This window comes from Schistocerca piceifrons, chromosome 8 (genome assembly GCF_021461385.2).
Source record: "Schistocerca piceifrons isolate TAMUIC-IGC-003096 chromosome 8, iqSchPice1.1, whole genome shotgun sequence".
Classification (NCBI taxonomy): domain Eukaryota; kingdom Metazoa; phylum Arthropoda; class Insecta; order Orthoptera; family Acrididae; genus Schistocerca; species Schistocerca piceifrons.
In genome coordinates, this window is record NC_060145.1 from 312,280,754 (window position 1) to 312,305,960 (window position 25,207).

At 39.5% G+C, this 25,207-nt stretch overlaps 2 protein-coding genes across 2 annotated transcripts in view; one reads left to right on the forward strand and one right to left on the reverse strand.

Annotated features, from left to right (window-relative positions):
• The window catches only part of LOC124711194, a 30,840-nt gene extending 14,391 nt beyond the window's left edge, over positions 1–16,449 (reverse strand). The window contains exons 1-4 of the mRNA XM_047241123.1: positions 16,118–16,449; positions 2,966–3,171; positions 2,657–2,786; positions 1,345–1,439 (exon numbers count right to left, since the gene is read on the reverse strand). Of these exons, the coding sequence (XP_047097079.1) occupies positions 1,345–1,439; positions 2,657–2,786; positions 2,966–3,163 (423 nt within the window). The 5' untranslated portion in view covers positions 3,164–3,171; positions 16,118–16,449. The remainder of the gene's footprint in view (positions 1–1,344; positions 1,440–2,656; positions 2,787–2,965; positions 3,172–16,117) is intronic.
• A 386-nt stretch (positions 16,450–16,835) lies between these two features.
• Positions 16,836–25,207, forward strand: part of LOC124711779 — a 30,183-nt gene continuing 21,811 nt past the window's right edge. The window contains exons 1-2 of the mRNA XM_047241996.1: positions 16,836–17,377; positions 18,214–18,537. Coding sequence (XP_047097952.1) covers positions 17,140–17,377; positions 18,214–18,537 — 562 coding nt within the window. The 5' untranslated portion in view covers positions 16,836–17,139. The remainder of the gene's footprint in view (positions 17,378–18,213; positions 18,538–25,207) is intronic.

Sequence of the window (25,207 nt, forward strand, 5' to 3'; positions counted from 1 at the left end):
CAGTTAACTATGTAAAGGGTACTACACTGCTGCAAGAACTATATTATTATTATTATTATTATTATTAATAGAGTTAGTAAAACATCTACAACAAATTAATATCATTTATCTTTTGTCAAAGAAAATTAGTTTCATTTTAGTTAGATGCTGACAATGATGATGGGGGTTGGGAGGAGTACTAGCGAACATTTGATTACACCAATGGCACATGGTCTCAGAAAGGTTCGAACCACTGTTCTAAACAGTATCACAGACTGTATCAACCAGCATCATTTATCCCAATATGTAAGCTTCAGGCTATTTAAAAGTTCAAAACGCCATCCAAATAATCACATTACATCTGTCAACAAAGGAAAATAATAATAATAATAATAATAATAAGGCTTGGAGAACTATTTGGTGTTAGTTTTCCTTCATATAACCTAAAAAGCCACAAAACCCGAAAGAAAAATTTTACAGCACTTTTGTTCATATTCCACCACATAATATCAGCAATATACTGTTATACTGCTGAGGCATGGATTATTAATGATAAATAACCATGCCATTTTTTAAAAAAAGTCATGTTTTCCCCTGCTGTTGTTCCTAACTTAATATTGGTACTGGCTTGTACTGTGTCAATCTTCTTGACAACAACAGAATGTCTGGGATATCTTTTAGTTTTTAGAAGCTCCACAACAGCACAACCTTGGAGAACCATTCTTTTAATTCGACTTATCTACTTCATATTGGTATACACACACAATGTCACATTTCAAGGGCTAATACAACCCCAAAGCAAGGAAATTCAATAGATTAATGACAAGAAATAAATTTCGAGAAGATAAATGTTCAGTCCTACATGCAACAAGCTGAAATGCCAACTCAATATATTCACTATAATTTCCTGTGACTTGAATATTTATGAGTGTGCCTTATCTTTCCTTTCTATTTTAAGATATTAAATGTCCTTTTCTCTCACTATTTATGATGTTGAGCACTTTAGCACATTTTTTTATGATCATGTTTACATTATAAAAGCATAAAATTCTCCCTTTCCATTTTCCATCATTCAGCATAGCCTTATATTTCATATCTTTCATCTAAATTACGCACTGTGAATTATACTGCATATAGAAGAGTTATGATTATTAATTGTAGGGAGTGAAATGAATGCAATACTGTGTAAATATGAAATAATCCAATATAATATACAATCCTCTTCATCGAGCACAGAACAGAAATACTTCTTAAACTATTTAAACAAATAATAGCTTTTCAAGACAAGATAACAACAGAATGACAACCATATATTGCTGCTTAACATTTGGAACTTCATAATTACAAATAATAAGTTCAAGTCACCTTTCGAAGAGCAATAATAAGCATGATGCTTGTCACGAATAAAGCCATTCCTCCAATTAATGAAAACAATGCAAACACAACAAGTGCGTTTCGAACTGGAAAAAAAATCAAACAGTGATTAGAAAAATTTGGTCTCTGAAATTTTTATTGATATAAAAACACAGTATTTGCTTAAAATAAAATAAAAAAAGAAAACCATGTGAATGAACTTAACAATTCTCAAAATGAATGAAACATTTCAAGACAACATAGTAATTAAGGAGCACAATACCATTCTATCTCTATATGTTTTACTACTGTGAGTCTTAACAAATAGTATTATTAGAAACATCATTAATTACTCTACTGAAAGTAACAATACCACAGCCTAATTACAATTACTTGATAACTGATTTGTGCCACATGCTCTTACAATGCTGACACAACTGTCAGCTGCACTTAGGTTAAGGTGTGAGAAAAGAAAGTGGGCTGCCAAAACGGGCATATCAAGTCATACCCACTATGTCACAATAGTAACTCGTACTGCTAGCAGACTTAACATGTACACACTATTCAAACACAGCAAACTAACTGACACTTTGTTGTGGCACACAGACAACTGTGCACAATTTGCTCAGGACACTAAGAGTTCTGACCAGAGGAACTCAGATTTGACGTATGAAGTTTCAACTAACAAGTAACTGTAATCAGAGTACGGAAATATTGTGGCATTAGACATACATAAAACTGGTTCAAATAATTAACTATTATTTTTTATATCACAGAATAGTGTTTATCATTATTAATTTCAACTGTTGTGCAACAAGCTGACATATATTGTTTATGTTTCATGTTCGACAGCATCCTAAAGTATACCGATACATGCAACAGAAGAACGTCCTTCAATAACAAATGATCATAATTTCACACTGGAATGAAATATTATGATCTCCTGTCAGGTTTTTGTGTGACAAACATACCATACAAATTTCACGGTTGGCAGTCCGTTCCCACCTGTGAGTGAGACATACTCACAATCAGTATCACCTACTGCAACAATGCAGATGGTTTAACTCATTTGAACATGGGACCAAATCAATTTCAAAGGAAGTTGGACCTAGTGGTCCAGTTAAGTTTATGTAAACGATACCACATCCTTCATTAGAGTTTTGTCTTATTGCAGTGTCTCCAATTGGTGAGTATAGCTTCTCTTTTTGTCTTCTTATTTTGTTACCAATATTTGCCTCATTTATGGAAACCTATAGCTTTACACGCATCACAGCTGCAGAATAATAAGATTTTGGAAGTTACCGTCTGACTAGTTGAATCTTACCATGCAAACTGCCAACATAAACAAATTCAAAGCTGATAATGTAATATCCGTAATGAGTCGAGCCAGGAGTTGCCATTGCAAGGCAGTAAATATCAAATACAGCCGTGCTGATTGTAAACAGACTGAGAACCTGTGGAATTAAAATTAATCAGATGTCAATAATAATAAACTTGTCTTATACTAGTAAACCTTATGCAGTACTTCACAAGTTGTGACAAAGACTATAGTTTCACATCAACATTATTGAAAAACACATGCATAGTAACACAAATTCTAAGTGTGAGCCCAACAATTAAAGTACACACTTACCAGTGAATAAACAGCTACCACAAGAGCTCCTCTTTGTAAATCAAGAATAATGGCATCTTGTAATATTGGTTTCTGATACCATGGTGTTTTTAATGATCGAAGTGACCGAGAAGATTTTAAACCTGCAGAGGACCTGTTTGTCATATGAGAATAGACAGATGGTGTCCCCATACTTGGGGTCTTCCGTCCATAGTTCATTGTGGAACCTGCAACAAGCAGCTCATGTTTTGATATATTAAATTAAAAGATACATTATCAGTGTATGTAATGCAATGCTCAAAGAATATATTAGACAGAAAAATTATTTCTAGACAGGATAGTACACACAAATTTGAATGAAGGGAAGACATGCACATTCAAAAACTAGCCAAAGAGTTGAACAACAGACTAGTGAGTCTCTGCTGTAATTAGTAAGTTATATGTACCATACATCACACTTATGGTAGATGCTATGATGTCTCATACAAACATGAATTACATCCGCCGGCCGTTGTGGTCAAGCGGTTCTAGGCACTTCAGTCCGGAACCGCACTGCTGCTGCGGTCGCAGGTTCGAATCCTGCCTCGGGCATGGATGTGTGTGATGTCATTAGGTTAGTTAGGTTTAAGTAGTTTCCAAGTCTAGCGGACTGATGACCTCAGATGTTAAGTCCCATAGTGCTTAGAGCCATTTGAACCATTTTTGAATTACATACAATTATGAAACACTATATGTGTATGGATACATTTTGGCAATTTGTAAGTTCACAATCCACTATTTATTGCTAGTCAAGAACTACTTTATAGAAAGGGTTGCAAAACAGAAAATAGTGTAACCTGCATTTAAATCATTACTGCAATCTGAGGAAATGTTACAGATTGTACTGGAGTGGAAATGAAGGAAGAAAAAAGGGAGTGGTGGTTGTGAGGGATAGTGTGAAAGAAGAGGTACAGAGGATAAGCAACTGAATAATGAAGATCAGAATAAGAACAAAGAGAAGAAATATGAAGATGGTTCAGGTTCAGGTGTAAGCCCCTCACGTGGGCTGCTCATCTCAAGAGAAAGAGTTTAAGGAAGAACTACAAAAGCAATTGAATGGATACGAGGTAATAGTCATGAGTGGCTAGAACATGCACATATGTAAAGAAAGATAAGAGAACGAAAATGTATTGGGAGCAGAAGGATGGGAAAAGTAGAAATGGAAAGAGATTGCTGGAATTTTGCATGAGAAATGGCTTTGTGGTAGGTAACTTCTGGTTTCAGAAGAAAGAGAGCCACAAAATAATGTGGTATGGCAGGAATCTAGTGCATAAATCTTTGGTGGATTACATGCTCTCTGACTGGGAAACAAAGAGGAATTAACAGATATAAAGGTACTACTATCTGCGGCAATGGATAATGACCACTGGCTTCTTATGATGGGCAATGAGACTCGTGACAGAATGGAAGACAGAGAACCAGGAAATGAGAATTAGCATATGAAAACTGAACAAAAAGGAAGTCAAGAAAGAATAACAAGATATTATAAGGAAAAGTTACCAAAGTATGCACAAAAAACAGGAGAAGAGGAATTGGGACAATTTAAAAGTGCTATAGTAGAAGCTGCAGTAGGTGTATGTGTAAGGACAAATCACAGAAAATGGTGGAAGGAGACACTATGGTGGAATAAAAGTGTCAAGGAGTTAGTGGGGATGGAGAACAAGGCCTTCAGACTATGGTTCCAAGAAAAGACTGAATGAGCAAGAGAGGGGTATAAGAAAAAGAAGAAAGAGCAAAATTCGAAAGTGACTGACGAGAGAAGCAACTGGATGGAAGAATGAACAAATATTATGCAGGAAGAGAGCAGAGAAAATAAGAAAGTACTACATGGAATTGTCAAAAGTAAGAGGAGAGGTTTGAGAGAGGATGCAATAATGACAGAAACGGGGAAAGAAGTTAATAACAAAGAGATACTGAATATGGTGTGGGAGGAGTACTGTGAGCATTTGATAAATCTAAATCTGAATGGACTTTGAGATGAAGATGACAGACTAAAGGAGATAGAAGCAAAAACTCTAGGGGTGGGGTTGGGGGGGGGGGGGGGGGGCAGGTGAATGGACTAGGAGATAAGGATGATAGACTGAAGGAGGTAGAATTAAAGACTCTGGGAGGGAGGCAAGGGGGAAGGGGGTAAGGGTGGGGGGAGGACTGTCATGGAAAGAAATGGAAATGGCACTGGACAAGATTGAAAGCAGGAAAGGCACAGGTATGGGCAAAGTAATGTCAAAATGGTGACGACAGCAGGGGAAATTGGGAACGAGCGGCCATATCGAATGATGAGGATGGTGTGAAGTGAGACGAAGGCACCAAAAGATTGGAAGAGGGCACAAATTGCCCCTATATTCAGACAGGGAGTAGGAAGGACTGCAGAAACTGCAGGCGAGTCACACTGGTACTTCAATGTGCCAAGATACACTATGTGATAAAAAGTATCCGGACACCTGGCTGAAAATGACTCACAAGTTTGTGGCGCCCTCCATCGCTAATGCTGTAATTCAATATGGTGTCGGCCCTCCCTTAGCCTTGGTGACAGCTTCCACTCTCGCAGGCATACGTTCAGTGAGGTGCTGGAGGGTTTCTTGGGGAATGACAGCCCATTCTTCACGGAGTGCTGCACAGTGAAGCCTGGCACCAAGTTGGTGTTCCAAAACATCCCAAAGGTGTTCTATAGGATTCAGGTCAGGACTCTGTGCAGGCCAGTCCATTACAGGGATGTTATTGCCATGTAACCATTCTGCCACAGAACAGATGCTCGATCATGTTGAAAGATGCAATAGCCATCCCCGAATTCCTCTTCAACAGTGGGAAGCAAGAAGGCCTTAAAACATCCATGTAGGCCTGTCCTGTGATAGTGCCATGCAAAACAACATGGGGTGCAAGCCCCCTCCACGAAAAACGCAACCACACCATAACATCACCACCTCCGAACTTAACTATTGGCACTACACACGCTGGCAGATGATGTTCACCGGGCATTCGCCATACCCACGCCCTGTCATCGCATCACTGCATTGTGTACCTAGATTCGTCACTCTACACAACATTTTTCCACCTGTTCAACTGTCCGACATTTACGTTCCTTACACCGAGGTGTCGTTTGGCATTTACCGGCGTGATGTGTGGCTTATGAGCAGCCGCTCAATGAAATCCAAGTTTTCTCACCTCCCGCCTAGCTGTCATAGTACTTGCAGTGGATCCTGATGCAGTTTGGAATTCCTGTGTGCTGGTCTGGATGGCTTATTACACATTACGACCCCTTTAATTGTCGGCGGTCTCTGTCAGTCAACAGACGAGGTCGGCCTGTACGCTTTTGTGCTGTACATGTCCTTTCAAGTTTCCACTTCACAATCACATTGGAAAAAGTGGATCTAGGGATGTTTAGGAGGGTGGAAATCTCGCATACAGACGAATGACACAAGTGACACCTAATCACCTGATGACGTTCGAAGTCTGTGAGTTCTGTGGAGTCTCCCATTCTGCTCTCTCATGATGTCTAATGACTACTGAGGTTACTAATATGGAGTACCTGCAGTAGGTGGCAGCACAACGCACCTAATATGAAAAATGTATGTTTTTGGGGCTGTCCAGATACTTTTGATTACATAGCACGTATGAAAAGATCCTGGAGAGCAGAAGCCAAACAAGAGCCAAGAACAACTTGAGAGAGGAACAGACCTGCAAGGTCAAATTTTGACCCCTTATTTGCAGTGAGGCAGCTCCACGAGCACCACAATGAATTGGGGAAAGAACTTGTGATGGGCTTCCTCAATCTAGAAAAGGCATAGGAAATGCTAGAAAAAAAGGGAGTAGAAAAAGAGACAACAAGCAAAGTGGAAGAATTGTAGTGTGGAAGGCTGAGTGTGTGAAATAGAGGGACGAATTAGTACCAGAAACTAGCAGTGTGAAGCAGGGCATTGCATTGTCACTCTCCTCTTCATCATGGTCGTGGTTGAGATAATGACTAAGGAGGCAGAAAAAAATGGAGAAGACAAGATGAAAGCAATAGTGTTCGGGGATGACTTGACGATATGGGGAAACATGGAGGAGGAGATTCAGGAACAGCTGGGTGCTTGGGAAGAAACTGGGAGTAAGGAATGAAATTTAATGTAAACAAATGTGAGATCATAGTTGCAACTACAAAGGAAGATAAGGATTGGAGATGAACAACTGAGGGAGGTGGAAAGTGTCAAATGCTTGGGAAGAGTAATAGAGGAAAATGGGAGATATCAAATTTGTTTCTTCAAATGGAACTGTGTGATTTTTTTCCCATAACAGTAGTTTTGATTATTTCTGCTATTCTCTTATACATTTGATGGTGACATTCTCCATACATTAGTACAATGTTAGACAATTTTTCATTTAGAGACAAAAAATCTTTTACAGATTAATAATGACTACACACAAAAAACTACTTTACAATTAAACTGACTTTGACATATATCACAATTCACTTCAGCTAGTTAACTTTGATTCACTGTCCTCTTTCTCAACCACAGAGGGCCAATACACAATTAATCATGCATCTCTATCTTGGCGAAACATTTTATTGTTAAGATAGGCATAAAATAACAGGTGGTGTGTCATTCAACCCGTCACAAGAACATCATGAAAACTTAATACATTTTCATCCCCGTAATTTCTTTCAAGACCTCAAGAAGGAAGATTAAGGTTTAATGTCTTGTCAACAATGGCCCCATTACAGATGGAGCACAAGATAAGGTTTGGGGAAGTATGAGTAAGGATAGTGGCTGTGTCTTTTTCAAAGGAAACATACCAGAATTTGTGTTATGCAATTTACAGAAACAATGGAACCCCTCAATTTATATGGCTGAGCGGTGACTATTAACAGCCACCCTCATAAATGAGAGGTCCAATGTACTAAAACACCTCGCCACTTCAGTTGGTCCCAGGGCTCCAGACCTATGACGTACTTATATTGCCTGAAGTTTAAAGAGCAGTCTCCCTATGAAAATGGAGCTGATCTAACACAGCATACTTCACTTGAAGGAATCTTTCCCTCTGCACCAGAGTGTGCACCGATATGAAACTTTCTGTGAGATCAAACTGTACGCTGGACTGGGATTTGAACCCAGAACCTTGCCTTTCACAGGCAATGCTGTTACCAATTGAGTTATCCAGGCACAACACACGAGTTGCCTTATAAACTCTCCTGCATACCTTGCTGGAATAGCACCCTTGGAACAAAGAGACTGTGAAGAAATGGCTCAGCCAAAGCCAAGATGATTGTTCCCAAATTGAATACTTCATTCTGCGGTGCTCCGACATACATTTAGTCTGATAGATTTGCACATAGATGTGAACCAACACTTTACAGAAAACCTCAGCTTGCTAAAATGTGTGTTTCAGAATCATATAGCCAGCACTGGAAAAGACTCAAATTGTCCAAGTGACTGTGTTAATTACAATTTTGTAAATGGTGGGCATGCCAAGAAATCACGTGGAACAATACTAAATGCTTCCTCTGAGGACAAGTTAAAACTGATACACAAAGAAAGCAGACCTTCATGGCAGATACTTCTGTTTTTGGTGATGTTTGTTTTACTGGCATTAGGCCATGATCCAAGGCATATTTCTCTGGATAATGTTTCACCTTCTTATGTTGGGGCCATAACACGCCACAAAGCAGTTAAAATTTCAAATAAGCTCAGCAAGTTTAACTGCTCAAATGTATCCTTGCAATGCTTAGCTCATGACGTTCGCAGACTGCTCCCAAAGATTGTGGAATAGCACTGACGTGTTATGGAGCTTTATTTACTAGTAACACTCACAACTTGTCTAATTTCAATACTTCTACTTTTCTGCTAAGGTTGTTCCTGTGTTTTTGACTTACTATCGTCTCTCTGTACACCATGGCATAGAAAAATACTCTGTCAACGAGACAAATAGGGCACTACACCCTACAAGATATGCAGCTTCTAATGAAAAAGGACCAACTAAGGGGAAAGTTTTCCTCCCATCCATAAAAATGGTCACAGGTTGCATCAGCAGAATACTCAGAACACATGTACTGACAAGATGTTTAACCAACAACAAAGGTATGTGAATACTTAAACAATGTAAAGGACTACACCTGTTGCTTGCCACAGCAGGATTATATAAAATCCCTTGCAGATGCAGTCAAGTGTACAGAGGAACTACAAAAACAAGCATTAACACCCATCTTGAAGAACACAATAATAACTGTCATCTGGGCAACACAGATACTGGCAGTAGCAAATCCTGCACTGGAACCAGGAAACCACTAAATTCTTTTTCTGATAACACGGTTTTATCAAGATCTAATCAGTATTATGCTAGCATGCACAAAGAGGCCACACATTTAAAAACACAAAAACAGCTTCAACAGAAAAGTAGAAGGATTGAAATTGGGTAAGTAAAGCTTCATAACACATGTTAGTCTGCAATTTTAGGCAGTGGTCTGATATCATCATGAACCAACCGTTATGTGGATACATACTAAAACTTAGGCTTGTTGACACTGTAACTGCTTTCTGGGTTGTCACAGTCTCTCACGATGTCTCCAGTGTTGGAAGACAAAATGTTAGGCAGAGTATTACACCTTGCACCACGGCCTAATGCCCATAAAACATATCTCACAAAAAATGCAGATAAACAAAACAGACTTGACCTTTTCATGTATGTCCACACTGAAACTGGTGTTGGTGGCCACAAGACAGTTGTAGCAGCAATTATTGCTGAATAAAAATGTTCAACTACATCTAAATACATACAGTGCATGGTGAGGGGTACCCTGTACCATTACTTGTCATTTCGTTTCCTGTTGCACTTGCAAATAGAGCTGGGGTAAAATGACTGTCTATAAATCTCCATATGAGTCCTAACTTTTCTTATATTACCTCCAAGGTCCTAATGGAAATTGTACACTGGCAGCAACAGAATCTTACTGTAAACAGCTTCACATGTCCAAGCAAACTAAACAAAAGCAAGTAGAAAGACTTAAATCTTCAGTGAATCATATAAAGGGGCAGGAGTGTCGCACAAGAACGAGCCGAAAATGTTTTAACGCTATGCAGGAGCATGAAGAGAACAGCTATGCAAGTTGACCAAACTCTGGATACATATGTACTTATTAAAACAGATTATCATTTAACATCCTGTCAACATCCAGGTCATTAGAGATGGAGCACAAGATCAGAATATTTCAAGGATGAGGATGGAAATCAGTTGTACCCTTCCAAAGGAATTATTCTGACATTTGCCTGAACCAACTACGAGAAACCACTGAAAACCTAAGTCTTGATGCCCAGACAATGATTTGAACTGATGCCTTCCCGAATGCAAGTCTAGTGTGCTAACCACTGTGCCATTTTCCTCCTCAGTATATCAGAACAATTCATGGAGGAAGGAACTCTAAATGGTATACAGCCACTGCAAAGAAGCAGCAACTACTACACAGTAGGTGTAAAATAAAGCATGTGGGTACACACAGAAAGGTACTGAATGAAACGCATTTGGTGGTTCAAAGAACAATGCCTGGAACCTTTAACTATTACTGTGGCTGGATCGTATAAAAAGACCCCTTGCAAAATCAAAAGAAACTGAAGTCTTACGTGAAGACTATCACTGACATCAAAGTGAAAGTCCAGACATTCAAATATGACAGAAGAACCAAAATGAGGGACAACAAAGCAAATGCAGAGGAGGAGAAAGGAGGAAGAGGAGGAGGAGGAGGAGATTAGTGATTAGTGTTTAACAACCCATCAACAATGAGGTCATTAGAGATGGAGCACAAGCTCGGATTAGGGAAGGATGGGGAAGGAAATAGGCTGTGCCCTTTAAAAGAACTGTACTGGCATTTGCCTGAAGTGATTTAAGGAAATCACAGAAAACCTAAATCTGGATGGCTGGCTGTGGTTTTGAACAGTCATTCTCCCAAACGCAAATGCAGAACTCAATTTTCTAATGTTCCTTTAGAAAGGCTGTTGCACTATCTACATCTACATAGCTGCCATTCATCACACCAACTGGAAACTTTGTTTAAGTCCTCTTGTATCTTCCTACAATCACTTAACTTTCACACCTTACTGTACACCATGGCATGATCAGCAAACAACCGCAGTCTGCTGTCCTTCCTGTCCGCCAAATCATTTATGTACATAGAGAGCAACAGAGGTCCTATCACACTCTCCTGGTGCACTCCTGACAATACCCTTGTCTCTGATGAACACTCACCATTGCGGACAACATACTGGGTTCTATTATTTAAGAAGTCTCCGAGCCACCCACATATCTGTGAACTTATTGCATATGCTTGTACCTTCGTTAAAAACCTGCATGGGGTAGCGTGTTAAATGCTTTCTGGAAATCTAGAAATATGGAATATGCCTTCATCCAAAGTTCTCATTATATCATGAGAAAAAAAGGGTAAGCTGAGTTTTGCATGACCGACGCTTTCTAAAACCATGCTGATTCATGGACACAAGCTGCTTAGCCTCAGGAAATTTTATTATACCAGAATGAAATTTTCACTCTGCAGTGGAGTGTGCACTGATATGAAACTTCCTGGTAGATTAAAACTGTGTGCCGGATAAAGACACAAACTCAGGACCTTTGCCTTTCGAGGGCAACAGCTCTACTGACTTGAGTTACGCAGGCACAACTCACGACCTGTCCTAACAGCTTCAGTCTGCCAGTATCTCATCTCCTACCTTCCAAACTTCACAGAAGCTCTCCTGCAAACCTCGCAGAACTACTAGAAGCAAGAATATTCTGGCAGAATTGAAGTTGTGAGGATGGGTCATTAATTGTGCTCGCATAGCTCAGTCGGCAGAGGACTTGCCTGCCAAAGGCAAAGGCCCCAAGCTCAAGTTACGGTCTGGCACACAGTTTTAATCTGCCACAAAGTTTCACATCAGCGCACACTCCGCTGCAGAGTGAAAATTTCATTCTGGAAACATCCCCAGGCTGTGGCTGAGCCATGTCTCCACAATATCCTTTCCTCCAGGGGTGCTAGTTCCGTAAATCGCACGAGAGCTTCTGTGAAGTTTGGAAGGAAGGAGATGAAGTATTGGCAGAATTGAAGGTGTGAGGACAGGTTTTGAGTCATGCTTGGGTACCTCAGCCAGTAGAGCACTTGCCCGGGAAAGCCGAAGGTCCCAAGTTCGAGACTCAGTCTGGCACACAATTTTAATCTGCCAGGAAGTTTCACGTTTATTATATTCAAACTGAGAATGTGATCACGGATTCTGTAGCAAAGAGAAGTTAGGGATATTGGTTTGTAATTTTGTGATTCCATTCTTTTGCCTGCACTGTTTTCCTTGGGACTTTGTGCTGGGTGAGAGATTAACGATAACTGCAAGCTAGATAAGGGGCCAAAGTTGTAGAGTATTCTTTGTAAAATTAAACAGAGATCCCATCCAGACCTGGTGATTTATTTGTTTTCAAATCTTCAAGTTGCTTCTCCATGCCAGGTATGCTTACTTCTATGCTATACACATGGGAGTCTGTCCGATGGTTAAAAGACGGTATGTTTGTATGATTCTCCAGTGTGAACAATTTCTTGAATGTGAAATTTAAAACTTTGGCTTTTGTTTTGCTACCTTCAACTGGCACACCAGACTGGCCAACAAGGGACTGAATGGAAGCCTTAGATCCACTTAGAGATTTTACATACAACCAGAATTTTCTTGGGTTCTCTGCTAGATATTTTGCTAAGGTTTGATGGTGGCAGTTTTTGTATGCTTCGTGCATAGATCTTTTCACAAATGCACGAATCTCTACTAACATTCACTTGTCATTGTTTGTGTGTCCCTTTTTGAACCTAGAGTGCAATAGCCTCTGCTTCCTCAGCATCTTACGAATTTCGTTATTAAACCATGGTGGGTCTTTTCGGTCCTTTATTCACTTATTAGGCACATAACTATCAAGACTACTATTTACAATCTGCTTAAACTTTGCCAATAATTCCTCTACATCCAACTCACTGGCACTAAGTGATGCCAATTTACTGTATAAGTAAGATGTTAACAACTGCTTATCTGCTCTACCTAGCAGAAACACTCTACTAGCCTTCTTGACTGATTTATTAATTTTTGTAATCATAGTTGTTATAATGACATCACGATCACTAAGCCCAGATTCTATACTGACATTGTAGATAAGGACGGGCCTATTTGTAGCTACAAGTTCTAAGATATTTCCATAGTGTGTGGGCTGCCAACCTAGCTGTCAAGACAATTTTCAGAAAACGTATTCAAAAATATTTTGCACGACTGTCTGTCTGTAACCCCCGCAATGAACCCATAAACATCCCAGGCTATACTCAGCAGGTTAAAGTTGCCTCCAACTAGTATTGCATGATCTGTATTTGTGCGATATTGACCACAAACTTTCTTTTAATAACTCTAGAACTGCCACAGCAGAATCAGGTTGTCGGTAAAAACATCCAACAATTAACTCAGCTTCATCTACATCTGTTATTCGCTACAGACAACTTCATTGTCACACTGAACAACCTCAATAGAGACAATATTTTTGTCAACTGCAATAAAAACTCCCCCTACTATGGCCTCTAATCCGTCTTTCCAATATACATTCCATGACTTGCTAAATATCTTAGAGCTTTCCACTTCGGATTTCAGCCAGTTCTCAGTCCCATGAATAATTTGAGCACAAAGACTTTCCTGGAGGGCAATAAATTAGGTAACTTTATTACAAATAGTATGATAGTTTAGTGATGAAACTGTGACAGCCATAGTGTCTTTATTCTGAATGCTGTTTGACTTCTCTTGCTGTGAATCGAGTGGCGAGTGTTCATCAGAGCATCTCTTATTACCGCATAGCCTAAAAAACCCCTCATTTGCACTCCATAAATAATCTGTTACCCAACTGGCTGCTTCCTTTATGTAGAGCACTCCTGACCTATCAAGGGGAGTCCTACAAATCCCCACATGATGATACAGGTCAGGAAACCTGCAGCCCAGATCTCCCCAGAGTCAACAAAGCCTTTGATTGAGACCCTCCACTTGACTCCAAACCAAAGCACGCTGATCAACTCTGGGAACGGTGTTAAAAATTCCGAACTCTGCTTGCACCCCTCGAGCGAGGCCAGCATGTTCGATAGCCACCAGCAAGGTTGCCTCCAAATATCGGATAGCCCCCCCCCCCCCCCCTAGCTCCGGCAGACATACCGAGCAATCCAGCCCCAAATGCTATCTGGCTAAGGTGCTGCATAACGCGCTTAGCATTGGAACTCCCAATAACTAGTGAACTCCTCTCCCCATGTGTCTGCTTGGACCCTGCTGAAGGAGCGGCCACCTGTCTACTCACAGGATGAATGAGCAAGGCCAGGAGGCCAGTCTCCACATTGGGCCTCCGCCTCGAGTGACGCGAACGCATTACTACCCACCACTCATCATGCTGCGAGGGCGGATCCACTGTGTCATGTACAATATGTGGTGCCTTGGAGGCAGAGCCCACAGATAAAACAAGTGACATCTGAGGTGTCCCAAACGACATGTCAGATTCTCCACCACCGCTACACCCCGAGACAGCAGCTTGTAGGTGACTGACCACTGTCAATAGCATGTTCAGCTGTTTGCGAACTGCAGCCAGCTGCTCTTGTGTGTGCACATAGCATGCACACATCCTATCCATTTGAGCAAAACTAACTGAAGAAGTGGACTATAAAAGCAGACAATCCTCGATATGCGACTTGCTAACCTCCTGATGTGTCACCAATAGACATGATGTATTAAAGAACTATGTAGTGAGCTGTTCAGTGAGTAACTGTTTCACTAAAGATTAAATGAATTTACACTTACAAAACCAAGATTAATCCTCTTAAATAGAGAAATGCACATGAAATTTAATAAATGTGCTACATGGAAAACAAAGGAAAGGATGAACACTTAACCTGTTGCTCTGTACATGCACTTGTATCACTGTCAAGAGCTGGAGCCTGACTGGTTGGCTTACTAAATGAATGGACAGTTGCTTTCAAAACGAAACAAATGAGCAACTAATGCGCTACAGACTGAATGAATTTACATTTACAAAAATGCAAGATTAACCCTCTTAGAGAAACACCCACAAAATTTAATACCTATAGTATGTGGAAAACACAGAAAAGGATAAACATTTAACTTGCTGCTCTGAAGACGCACTTGTACCACAGCAGAGAGCTGGAATCAGACTGGACTATGTCCAGATGTCCTCATAAAGTATTCTGCTATGAAAAATAACCAAAAGCTGGACATTGTCAACTCTAGGAGCCTTCTATCAATACCATCTGACAACAAAATAAAGATGAAGTCTCCACAAACAATGACTGTCCACATACATCTTGGTAAGTAAGTGCGTTTACGTAGCTTAGGATTTTCATGCTGATGAACTGTAAACTGTCAGTATTATAAGCTTGGGTGTTTCCAGATCCACTATTGTGGCACAGCATTCAAACAGCTGCTTAACATAGCATTCATTAACCTGAAGGTTCAGGAGGCTAGTATGTGATGGGACTGCTCCCACCAGCCTCAAATTAAAAACACTGTTGGGGGCGACAGACCAATTTGTAGCGTAGCCAAAGGTCTGTGTTAGGTTGGAAGGTGCCAATCTGGTTGACAGTTGGAGAAGTTACTGAATCTGAAATACAGTTGTGGTAAGCCATTAATCTGTAGTGTAGCACAATATCTACACTCATGCCATATTTAACACATTTTTCTCATTTATAAAAACTAAAACTACAAGGTAGATTCAGTAAACCTTTGTTAGATAATGGACAAGCCTCTACGTATTTTGCTGTATATTATGTACATATATCACACATAAACTACAAGAAACAGAAGATTGGGAGGGCACCATGTAACACTTTCTTTCCTTAGCATACAAAGCCAATCCACTTTTTTCTTAGTTGGTTATTAGGTTGTATTCTTATTCTTAAATGGGCTATAGCTGAGGGCACACATAGGAGTGAAAATTGTCAGTTAATAGTATCTGCCGGCAATAAATGACAACAGGGATACAGCACAAAAATATGAATAATGCACAAAATTTGGATTGTAGATTAATCAACTAAATGACAACAAATAAATTATTCGAAACAAGTTTCACTCATTGCTCAGTGTTTAAACTACAACTTGGACCATAAATACTTACGTTAGTTGTTTGCACTCAACCAAACGTCAATACAATGCCTAATTCAGAAAACCAAATAAACAATCCAATCCAGTAAATGATTAGCCACTGAAGAACATTTAGCCACTTTAAATCATAAAGTGAATTATCTGGTGAATGTTGCCACTGGACAAGCAAAGTGACTAAAAAGAAAAATGCACTGCGCACTGTGTTTATTGATTGCGAAAATAATTGCGGTTATGATGAACAACAACACGCCCATAAGTCCAAAGATATACGTTCCACAATTAAAGACATTAGCGTCTCGCTATCTCTGGAATAAAAAATAAATTCCTTCATGTTCATAGACCATAGATGTTATTTACGTTCTATGTCCATGTTCCTCCCGCAGCCTAATCTCTACAGAACGGGTAATCACTAAGCTTTACATGCGTCATATCTTCCGAAACACGAAAACTGAGTTTCGGAAACCGTTCTGTCGTGTTTACACGTGAAGGTCTGCATCAGAGTTGCTAGCCCAGTTAAATATGGTGCCTGGAAAACAGCTGATACAGTTTATGATTTCGTCACTACAATCGCTATTTATCTGAAATTAGACGAGGTGTAAACAGCTCCAGTGTAATATTTCTTCTTATCTTTCACTCCATGTTTATTAGCTGGAAATTTTGAAAAAAAAAAAAAAAAAAAAAAAAAAAAAAACAAGACAAACCTGACAGCCCAAGCACTTTTTAAAGCCGGTTGTGTTTACATGGTATCGAAAATCGATTGCGGAAATGGAAAACCGGCAACCAGAAGCGGGTTTCCAGAATCGATTTCAAAATGTTTTTCCTTACCACCCAGAAGCGGTTTTGGGAAATCGGTTTACGAAATCCGATTTTTGGAGCCCTACATAAATGGGGGTGAAAGTCTGTTCACGACAGACTGGGTACGTGTCTGATTGGATAAAATTGCGTTTGATGGCGTCTCTTTCTTCAGCCAATCACGATCGCAGCGGAGTCTTCGCGTGAAGCAGCGAAGATATTTGGGTGGATTGTTGTTGAGATATGATGGCAGATTCAAATTTGTGTATATTGTGTGGCAGAAAATTTACAGCTAGAAAGAATTTGTTTGCACACTATAGAGGGGTACATAAATTACAGCCACACACGAGGGCTACGATTCGATGTCCCAAGGAAGGCTGCAGGTTTTCCTGTAACTTTTTGGCTAATTTGAGAATACATGTAGAGGAAGAGCACAATACTCTGATGGTGAAAGAAGTACTTCTGTTCGAATCACCGGAAGGTAAGTTTTTCTCTTGCATACACAACTTTGTATTGTAATTAGTTTGCAACTCAGTGTAGTGAAATTGTTGTGCGGAGTATTTGCAAGTTGATAGTCGTAATCAACTTTTTAATTTTGTTCATATTTGCCACGCTGTTGGCTGAAAGAGTTAGTAAACTTTTATAAAGTGTGTCAATGTTGAGAAAATTATGTATTGGCTTTATTGGTTTTGGCAGTCTAGCCATTACCAGTAGTCTGTAAAAATCGCATGACAGATAGCTGCGTTGAAACATGCTAGGAGTCTTCATTTGATTGCGGCTCCTAATGTATTGACGTTATGTTACTGACAGAATCATTCCCGTTCAGAGTTATATGTTGACGTGTTAATGGTGAACGCTTTTGGGGTAGTTGTGTTATCTTTCAGAACCATTTACAGTTTGATTTGCAGTAAATCTGTTATTTAGCATGCCCATTGGTATTGATAAGGAGATATGTTAATAAGCAACCAAGTGTCATTAACTGACATGGAAACTGATCTTACTCCAACCAAATGTAGTTACACTAACATTTGCTTTCAGAAACATTTCAGCAGACACTGGTAGAGCTATGGGAGTTCAGTAACAGTTTGGTATCCGTAATTTGGCTATCGGATTGTACAATCCGTCTATGAATGTTGATTTCCGTATGTGAAATATGATTTACAGTGATTAAAACCATACTTACAGAGCTTAAAATAACATTAACTCTAGTCTCTTTCGAGTAAACTATAGCCTTTAATACCACCTATTGACTTTGACTAATGACATTATAAGGTATGAGAGACTCCTGTTAACCTCTTTGTGTAATGGTTGTTTCAGAGTTTCAGGAGTGGAAGGCCATAGAAGAGAAGGAAACCAAAAGCAGCTTTGTACAACACTGTGGTGCTAAGCGTACAAAAGGTGGCACTGAAAGGATCACTTTTGTTTGTCACAGAAGTGGGAAGTTTCAGTCTTCATCCACAGGCAAAAGGTTGCTGAAATCACAAGGCAGTATCAAGTTAGGAAGCCACTGTACTGCTGCTATTGAGCTCCACAGAGAAGAAAGTGGCGATTGTACTGTTGTTTATTTCAAAACGCACTTTGGCCATGAACAGCATATAGGCTTACTGCAGCTTAGTAGATCTGATAGGGAAGCCATTGCACGTAAGTTTTGAATTAACTTTATAAAATAGTCTGTATATAAGTGGGAAGATTGGAGTGCTCATGTGGCTGTAGACAAGTCAGTTTGAATGAGTCTACTATGAAATCAGTAAAGAAGTTGTGGGTAATTGTGTGTGGGGGAGCTGTGGTTTCAGGTGGAAGAGAAATCTGAAGTTGTTTTCAAGTTCCTGAGTAACTACTAAGTGTTTTCTTGTTAGGTTGTATTAAGATGTATGCAAATTTATAGTGATAGTTTTCTTTACTTGGTGGTGAGCACAGGTTCTGGGCTATTTAGTAATTGTTATGCATGCACTGAGTGATCAGTAAAACATTATTTCAGAAAGTTTTCACATTTATATTGAAAAATACTCAAGAAAGGGTCAACGGAGGCGTCCGATCCAATGTGTCATCGTAGCTCTGTGTGTTTTGGTATCATCAGTTGTAATTGTCCTATATAGGTCTAGGGAAGTGTCAGATTCCAATGTGTTGTTGCTCAATGAGTTTAAAGATTGTCAGTTGTAGTTGACCTATAAAGGTCATGGGAAGTGTCAGAGTCCAATTTTTGTTGTTTTCGGTGTTTGTTTTGTGGTATTGATAGTTGCGGTCTGAGTATAATTTTTGGGTGTTGGTTTTTATTTTGTGGTATCGACAATTGCGGTTGAGTTATGTAGGTGAAGGGAAGTGACTGATTCCCTTGGATATTGTGGGTGTATGTGGGAATTTTGTGTTGTTTTTATGTCATCATTTTGTGTGGTTTGGGGTTGTGGTGTGTGTCTTTACATGTTTTTATATTTAGTTTGTCCCCACCCAAAATCCCCCAGTTTCCCATGCTGATCCTGTTAGTTTGATTATATTTTTGGAGGGATATCTGTTTGTTGTTTTATATGTATTTTTGTGTTTGTTGTCGTGTTTATGTAATTACATCAGAGGCGCCATATTGGAGACATTGAGAATGGTCGTTTCCGCCATATTGGAGATGTCATGGGTGGAATCAGACGCTTCTGTAATCCCATGGGCCCAAGTGCATGTGCGAAAGTAATGTTTTATAAATGTTAAAATCAAAATCGTGCACAGAAATCTAGAGGTAGTTTGGAAGTTACACGTGTGCCGATCATTCACTTTTTGCCGATTGATTATTCATGTGTGCAGGCTAATGATATTTATTTCTCACTCAAAGGTAAATATGAGTGGTACTGTCCCAACTGGACTTCTGGGTGGTTGAAAAGTTGATCGTGCATAAAAATACAGGGTTTTTATAAATGAATGTCGGTTTTAACACTTTGTAATATTTATTGTATTAAACTTACAGTTATAGATTATATGTCAAATGAAAGAGCAACTCAGTTTCATCTTATAAATGTTCAATGTGAGCATCATTTGTCACACGGCACACATCTAGTCTATAGTCGAGTTCTTCCCAAAGGTTGATAAGTGTCTCTTCAGTGTTTGTAGCAACAGCAGCTTTAATCCAGTTTCTTAATTCAGGGAGGTGTGCTTGTAGAGGAGGCATGTACACACGATCCTTGATGAAGCCCCCAAAGGAAAAAATCACATGGCGCTAGGTCGGGTGATCGTGGAGGCCGTGCAAAGCAAGCCCTGTCATTGGGTCCCTTGCGGCCTATCCAGCGCTTGGGTACAGTGGAGTTCAATCACGTACTTCGCTATGCCAGTAAGGTGTCGCACCATCTTCCTGGAAAATGAAGTTCTCAGGCTCATCTTCTTCCAACTGAGGCAAGAGCCATTGCTGTAGTGTATCAAGGTAAGAAGTACCAGTTACAGTATGTTCACCAAAAAAGAAAGGCTCATAAACTTTCAGCTGGGAATCTAGCGGATTGCGGCGGATACATTGCGTGCTGCGCATGGGCACTGGTGCCAAACACAACTGTTTGAGTTGCTCATTCTTTTGACATATCATTTATAATTGTAAGTTTAATGTAATAAATATTATGAAGCATTAAAACCCCAATATTCATTTATAAACACCTGTAGTTAGGCAGAGAAATTTGATTGTGGGATGATTCTTGGAAGCAGAGAGAAAAAAAAAAGGCACATTCCTGAACTATACTTTTCATGGCTAATATGAATTATCCCCATATAACGGACACAAATACGGCAGCAGAAGCCGTTACACCCTTGGAAAAAGGCTTTTGAATACTCAGGACTCACATATTGGCCTTACTTAGATCATCAATGACAAATAAATTAGATAAATGCAAGTCGGTAGACGACTACTGCGATCAAATAATAACAACAACTGCATTTAAGTTAAATGAAATGAAATCTCTGGTAAGTGAAGAGTAGATAGGAACTTTGCTCCTGGCTGGATTAACTGATCATTGTGAGCCTATGATCATGGCACTTGAAAACAGTGGCACATGTATCGTGGGAGATTCTATGATGTTAAACTGTTGCACGGAAAGTATATGTGGTATTTTTCTAATATCACTAAAAGTTGAGTGAATTTAAAAAAAATTAAGCATTAAATGTTGACCTTGATTTTCATGTGAATTGACGGTGGAAAAATGATCGTCATGAACTACATGTTAATGTAACGGGTCCCCAAACGAGGTAAATATGTAAATAGCAAAAACATTGACTTAAACTGGTTGTAGTAAGAGAGAAGGTGTTGTGTAATCAAACCTATCATAGCAGAAGGAAGAACCGATGCAGTGTCAGGCAAATATTTACAACCATTAAGCTGTAAGAGGTTGATCTGCAGGACCCTTGCTGACCATAAACACCAAAGTGGTGCAGCAAGGTTACAGACTGGGGACTGTGAACTGAGGGCCAATCAGGTGATAGAACTGGAGCAGCAGGAATATAAATGCCTTTTTCTGTGATGATGGCATCACGTTCTCTGAATTTCTTACTTACAGATACTACTGTCCTATGACATGCAGGAGAATGGGGAAAAGGGGGAGGTTAAATATATGGGGAACTATGAAAGGATAGGAAAGTGGGGGGGGGGGGGGGGGGGTGGCTAAAGAGGAAATGGTGGGATGTGAAGGTCATGTAAGACAGAGGGTAATGTTATAACAAAGGAAAGGGAAACTTGTGCTGTTACAGGAAAATTTTGAACTTGGTGCCGTAAGTGTTGAAAGGGAGGGGGGAATTGATTTTAATAAGGAAATAGGGTAAGAAGGAAGAGAGAGGGGGGGGGGGGGGGGGGAAGGGGTGATTTCATTTTAGGAAGAAGGTAGATAACATAGTATCATAAAAAGTTTGATTTTTAGTAATCATGTGCACTCTTTGAGGTGCTTGATCTCAAAATTTAACAGAATTTTGGCACATTTAAGAAATGCTGTAGGAGAGGGAGCATTTTTTTGTATCTCAAAGAAATTCTGAAATTGATCGCATGTACTCCCATAAAGAAAAGTTTAATCTTGTCATATATGATGCATATTTTTCTCTTGTTTATGAGCTTGACCACTCTGAACTAGACAAATTTATGAAAGCTGTTACCTCCCTCATACAGGAAATCAGCATACCTGTTAAATATTGGCAATTTTAAAAGATCTCCCAGCTAAAGAAAACACACTGTGCATCAGGTTATGGTCTAAATCAGAGCCATAAATACCAAGGGTTTTCTCATTTGCATAAAGAGTGGACAACCTCAGCTCTATTCAGTTTGGTACTACAGTGCGATCTGCTTAACAAAGGTCTAAAACTGTTTCCAGTGATCATAGCACAGTAGTATCTGTAAGTAAGAAACTCGGAGAACATGATGCCATCATCACATAAAAAGGCAACACAGCTGTTGCCGTGTATAGGGCTGATTATATTAGCAAAAGTTTACTTTTTTTTATGAGAATGCCACCCACTCCATTGAGCATGATCACAGATTTATGTTACGGAGATACAAACTTGCATTTGTGACTATATTAATATAATTTCCCTTGATAACCACTACAAACAAAAAGTTGTGAATCCAAGGATCCCAAACTTATGCTCCCAGATTACAACCCTCAAGGAACATTTTCTAAATTATTCAATTGTTAACTGTAGAGACAGCCCTCCTGAATCTGTTGCTAATTCATATTAAAAATGTTTAAAGAATTTTATATCTTTGAAACCTCCTACTATATCCTTAACTGGAAAGTATTAGATGAGCAACTACAAGGGAATTTTTTCCCATCCTCTTCTTATTTGGCTTCCCTCGACATAATAAAATCTATATACGAATGTTCCCATTCAAGCAATGAACATCTAATTTTGACAACATGTCCAAAAATGGCAAAGTAAAGGGACCGATGACCATAGCAGTCTGGTCCCTTTAATCCCACAAACCAACCAACCTGGCAAAGTAAATCCAGATGATATTGATGAGCTTCTCTCTCTCTCTCTCTCTCTCTCTCTCTCTCTCTCTCTCTCTCTCTCTCTCTCTCTCTCTCCTCTGCCTCATTACCTCAGACAGTTATTTTTCTTTCAATAGCGGGATGTATAAACAAGTAGACAGCATTGCAATGGGCAACTGCCTCGTGAGATGTTTAGCAGACATATTTCTTAACGCCATTGAAAACTGTTATTTTGTGCAAGTCTCCGCCTTTTGCAAGAAAAACCTTTTTTGTTGCAGATATATGGGTGACATTTTATTATAATGAATGCATCCATGGATGATGTACACCTCATAGACATCGGGGCTAACACTTGCTTTCTCCAATAGTTATGTAATGTTTGGGACTTATAGAAACTCCACAGCCATTGTCGTCATCATCATCCACTCGACATCCTGCCATTTATTTATTTATTTATTTATTTATTTATTTATTTTTCTCTTCCAAAATAAGCTGCTTTTCTTGTATCGTTGACTGTTTATGTGACAGCCCCTTAGATTCAGAAACTGTTGAACAGAGCATGCTAACCTGACACATTGCTAGAACCAGTGGATACCATTCTAGTCTGTAGACCAAACGTACAATAACAAAATTTCTCCTCAGTCCGTCTATGTCTCCTTACCATCACATGAAGGTAGCTATCACAGCAAACAATTGTTGAAAGACACACATTTCAGCTCCAGGATCTACAAAATCATGTGCTACAGGGCTCAATATTGCACATTGGCCAAACTGGAAGAGCCCGACTCGAGTTCAACAACACCTTTTAACTAGGAAGGATGCCATCAAAACAGTTCAGCCACTTCCAGTCATCTCAGGAGGACCAGCCTCCTCTAGATAAGCTGCAAATCTTCCACTATACTAAAAAATTAAAAAAAACCCTTTCACTTTTGGAAGAATTCGAGATTTCCAAGTTTGTAAGATAGTCTGCAGAGTACTGTCTCAATTAACAAAGTATTATGGTATTTCTTTCCAAAGTGAAATCTTTCTGCCCTGTTCCACTACCATCCCTTTCCCTCTTATCCTATTTCCTTATTAAACAAATTTCTTCCCTCTGTGTCTTTCCTTTCAACATTTATGGCACCTTTTTTCCAACTCTTTCCAGGTCAAGATATTCCTCTACCAGCACACCAAGTTTCTCTTTATCATAACACTACCCTCTGTCTTACATGAATACCTTGTCCTGTTCTTTCATATTAATGCATAAGATTCTCCATTTATTTGACCTCCCCGCTTTTCCCTCCTCCCTCTCTGATCACCTTCTCTGCATTCCCACTGCTCCAGTGCCGCCAGCTAGCTGGCCAGGAACTCACGCAGTCCGTAATTTCGCTGCACCTGTTCTATTGTTTACAGTTGGTGAGCGCACTGCAGTTCCACCTCTTTCATTTTAATGGTTGTAAATGTGTACCTACCACTGCACTGGCTCTTCCTTCTGCTGTGGTTCGTTTAATTATGTGACAGCTCTTTCTTATTACGTTTATATAAGATCCCCCCCCCCCCCCCCCCCCCCCACACACACACACACAAAACTCATTATACTTAGTGTTTTTGCTATTTATCTTTTTAACTGTACTTAGGGTTTTCCAGTATTAACTCATAGTTAAAGACAGGTGTTTCCGCCACTATTTTATATGACAGCCAGGTCCCATACTTAACTCTTTCCACTTTCAACCAAGTAAGTTTTTAAAGTTTTATTAGATTCACTCACGTTTTAGCGATATTAGATCAGCTGCTGGCTAGTTCCATGTGCTTGAGCTGTAATTGTTTCTATATTATTCCAGTATGGGGCTGCACTAACCACGGGAACTGTGTAATTTGAATTAATAAGACAATTACATAATTGCAGCAGAGACTGTTCACCCATTTGAGTAATTCTACTGTTGCGGTATCTGTGATAATGGAATGGGATGAGTTATTTTCACTTTATCGGAAGAGTACTCATTTGCAGTCATTAAGTGAGCTTTTATGTAAAATACACTCTTATAAACAATGATTGAGAAGTGCTTGATTTATAAGAGATTGGACTGGTAAATGTGCCATGAAACCTTGGTGTAGGCACTTGATGATGAATTAATGAATGACCAGAAAGTTACTGAACTTCTGATCATTAACTGCCTTCCTTGTAGGCTGCATAAATCTCTTCCATTAAGTAATTACTGGTAGTTGCAGAGTGGGCTGTGTTAGGTGGAGCTGCTTATCACACGTACACAACATCTTGTGAGACGGGTGTCAGTAGGTCCAGTGGAATATGATTGATCATATTTAAATCTAGAATAGTAATCTGCTATAATGCATTGTTTGTCTTAGCATTGAAATACCTGAAGTTCTATAACAGTTAG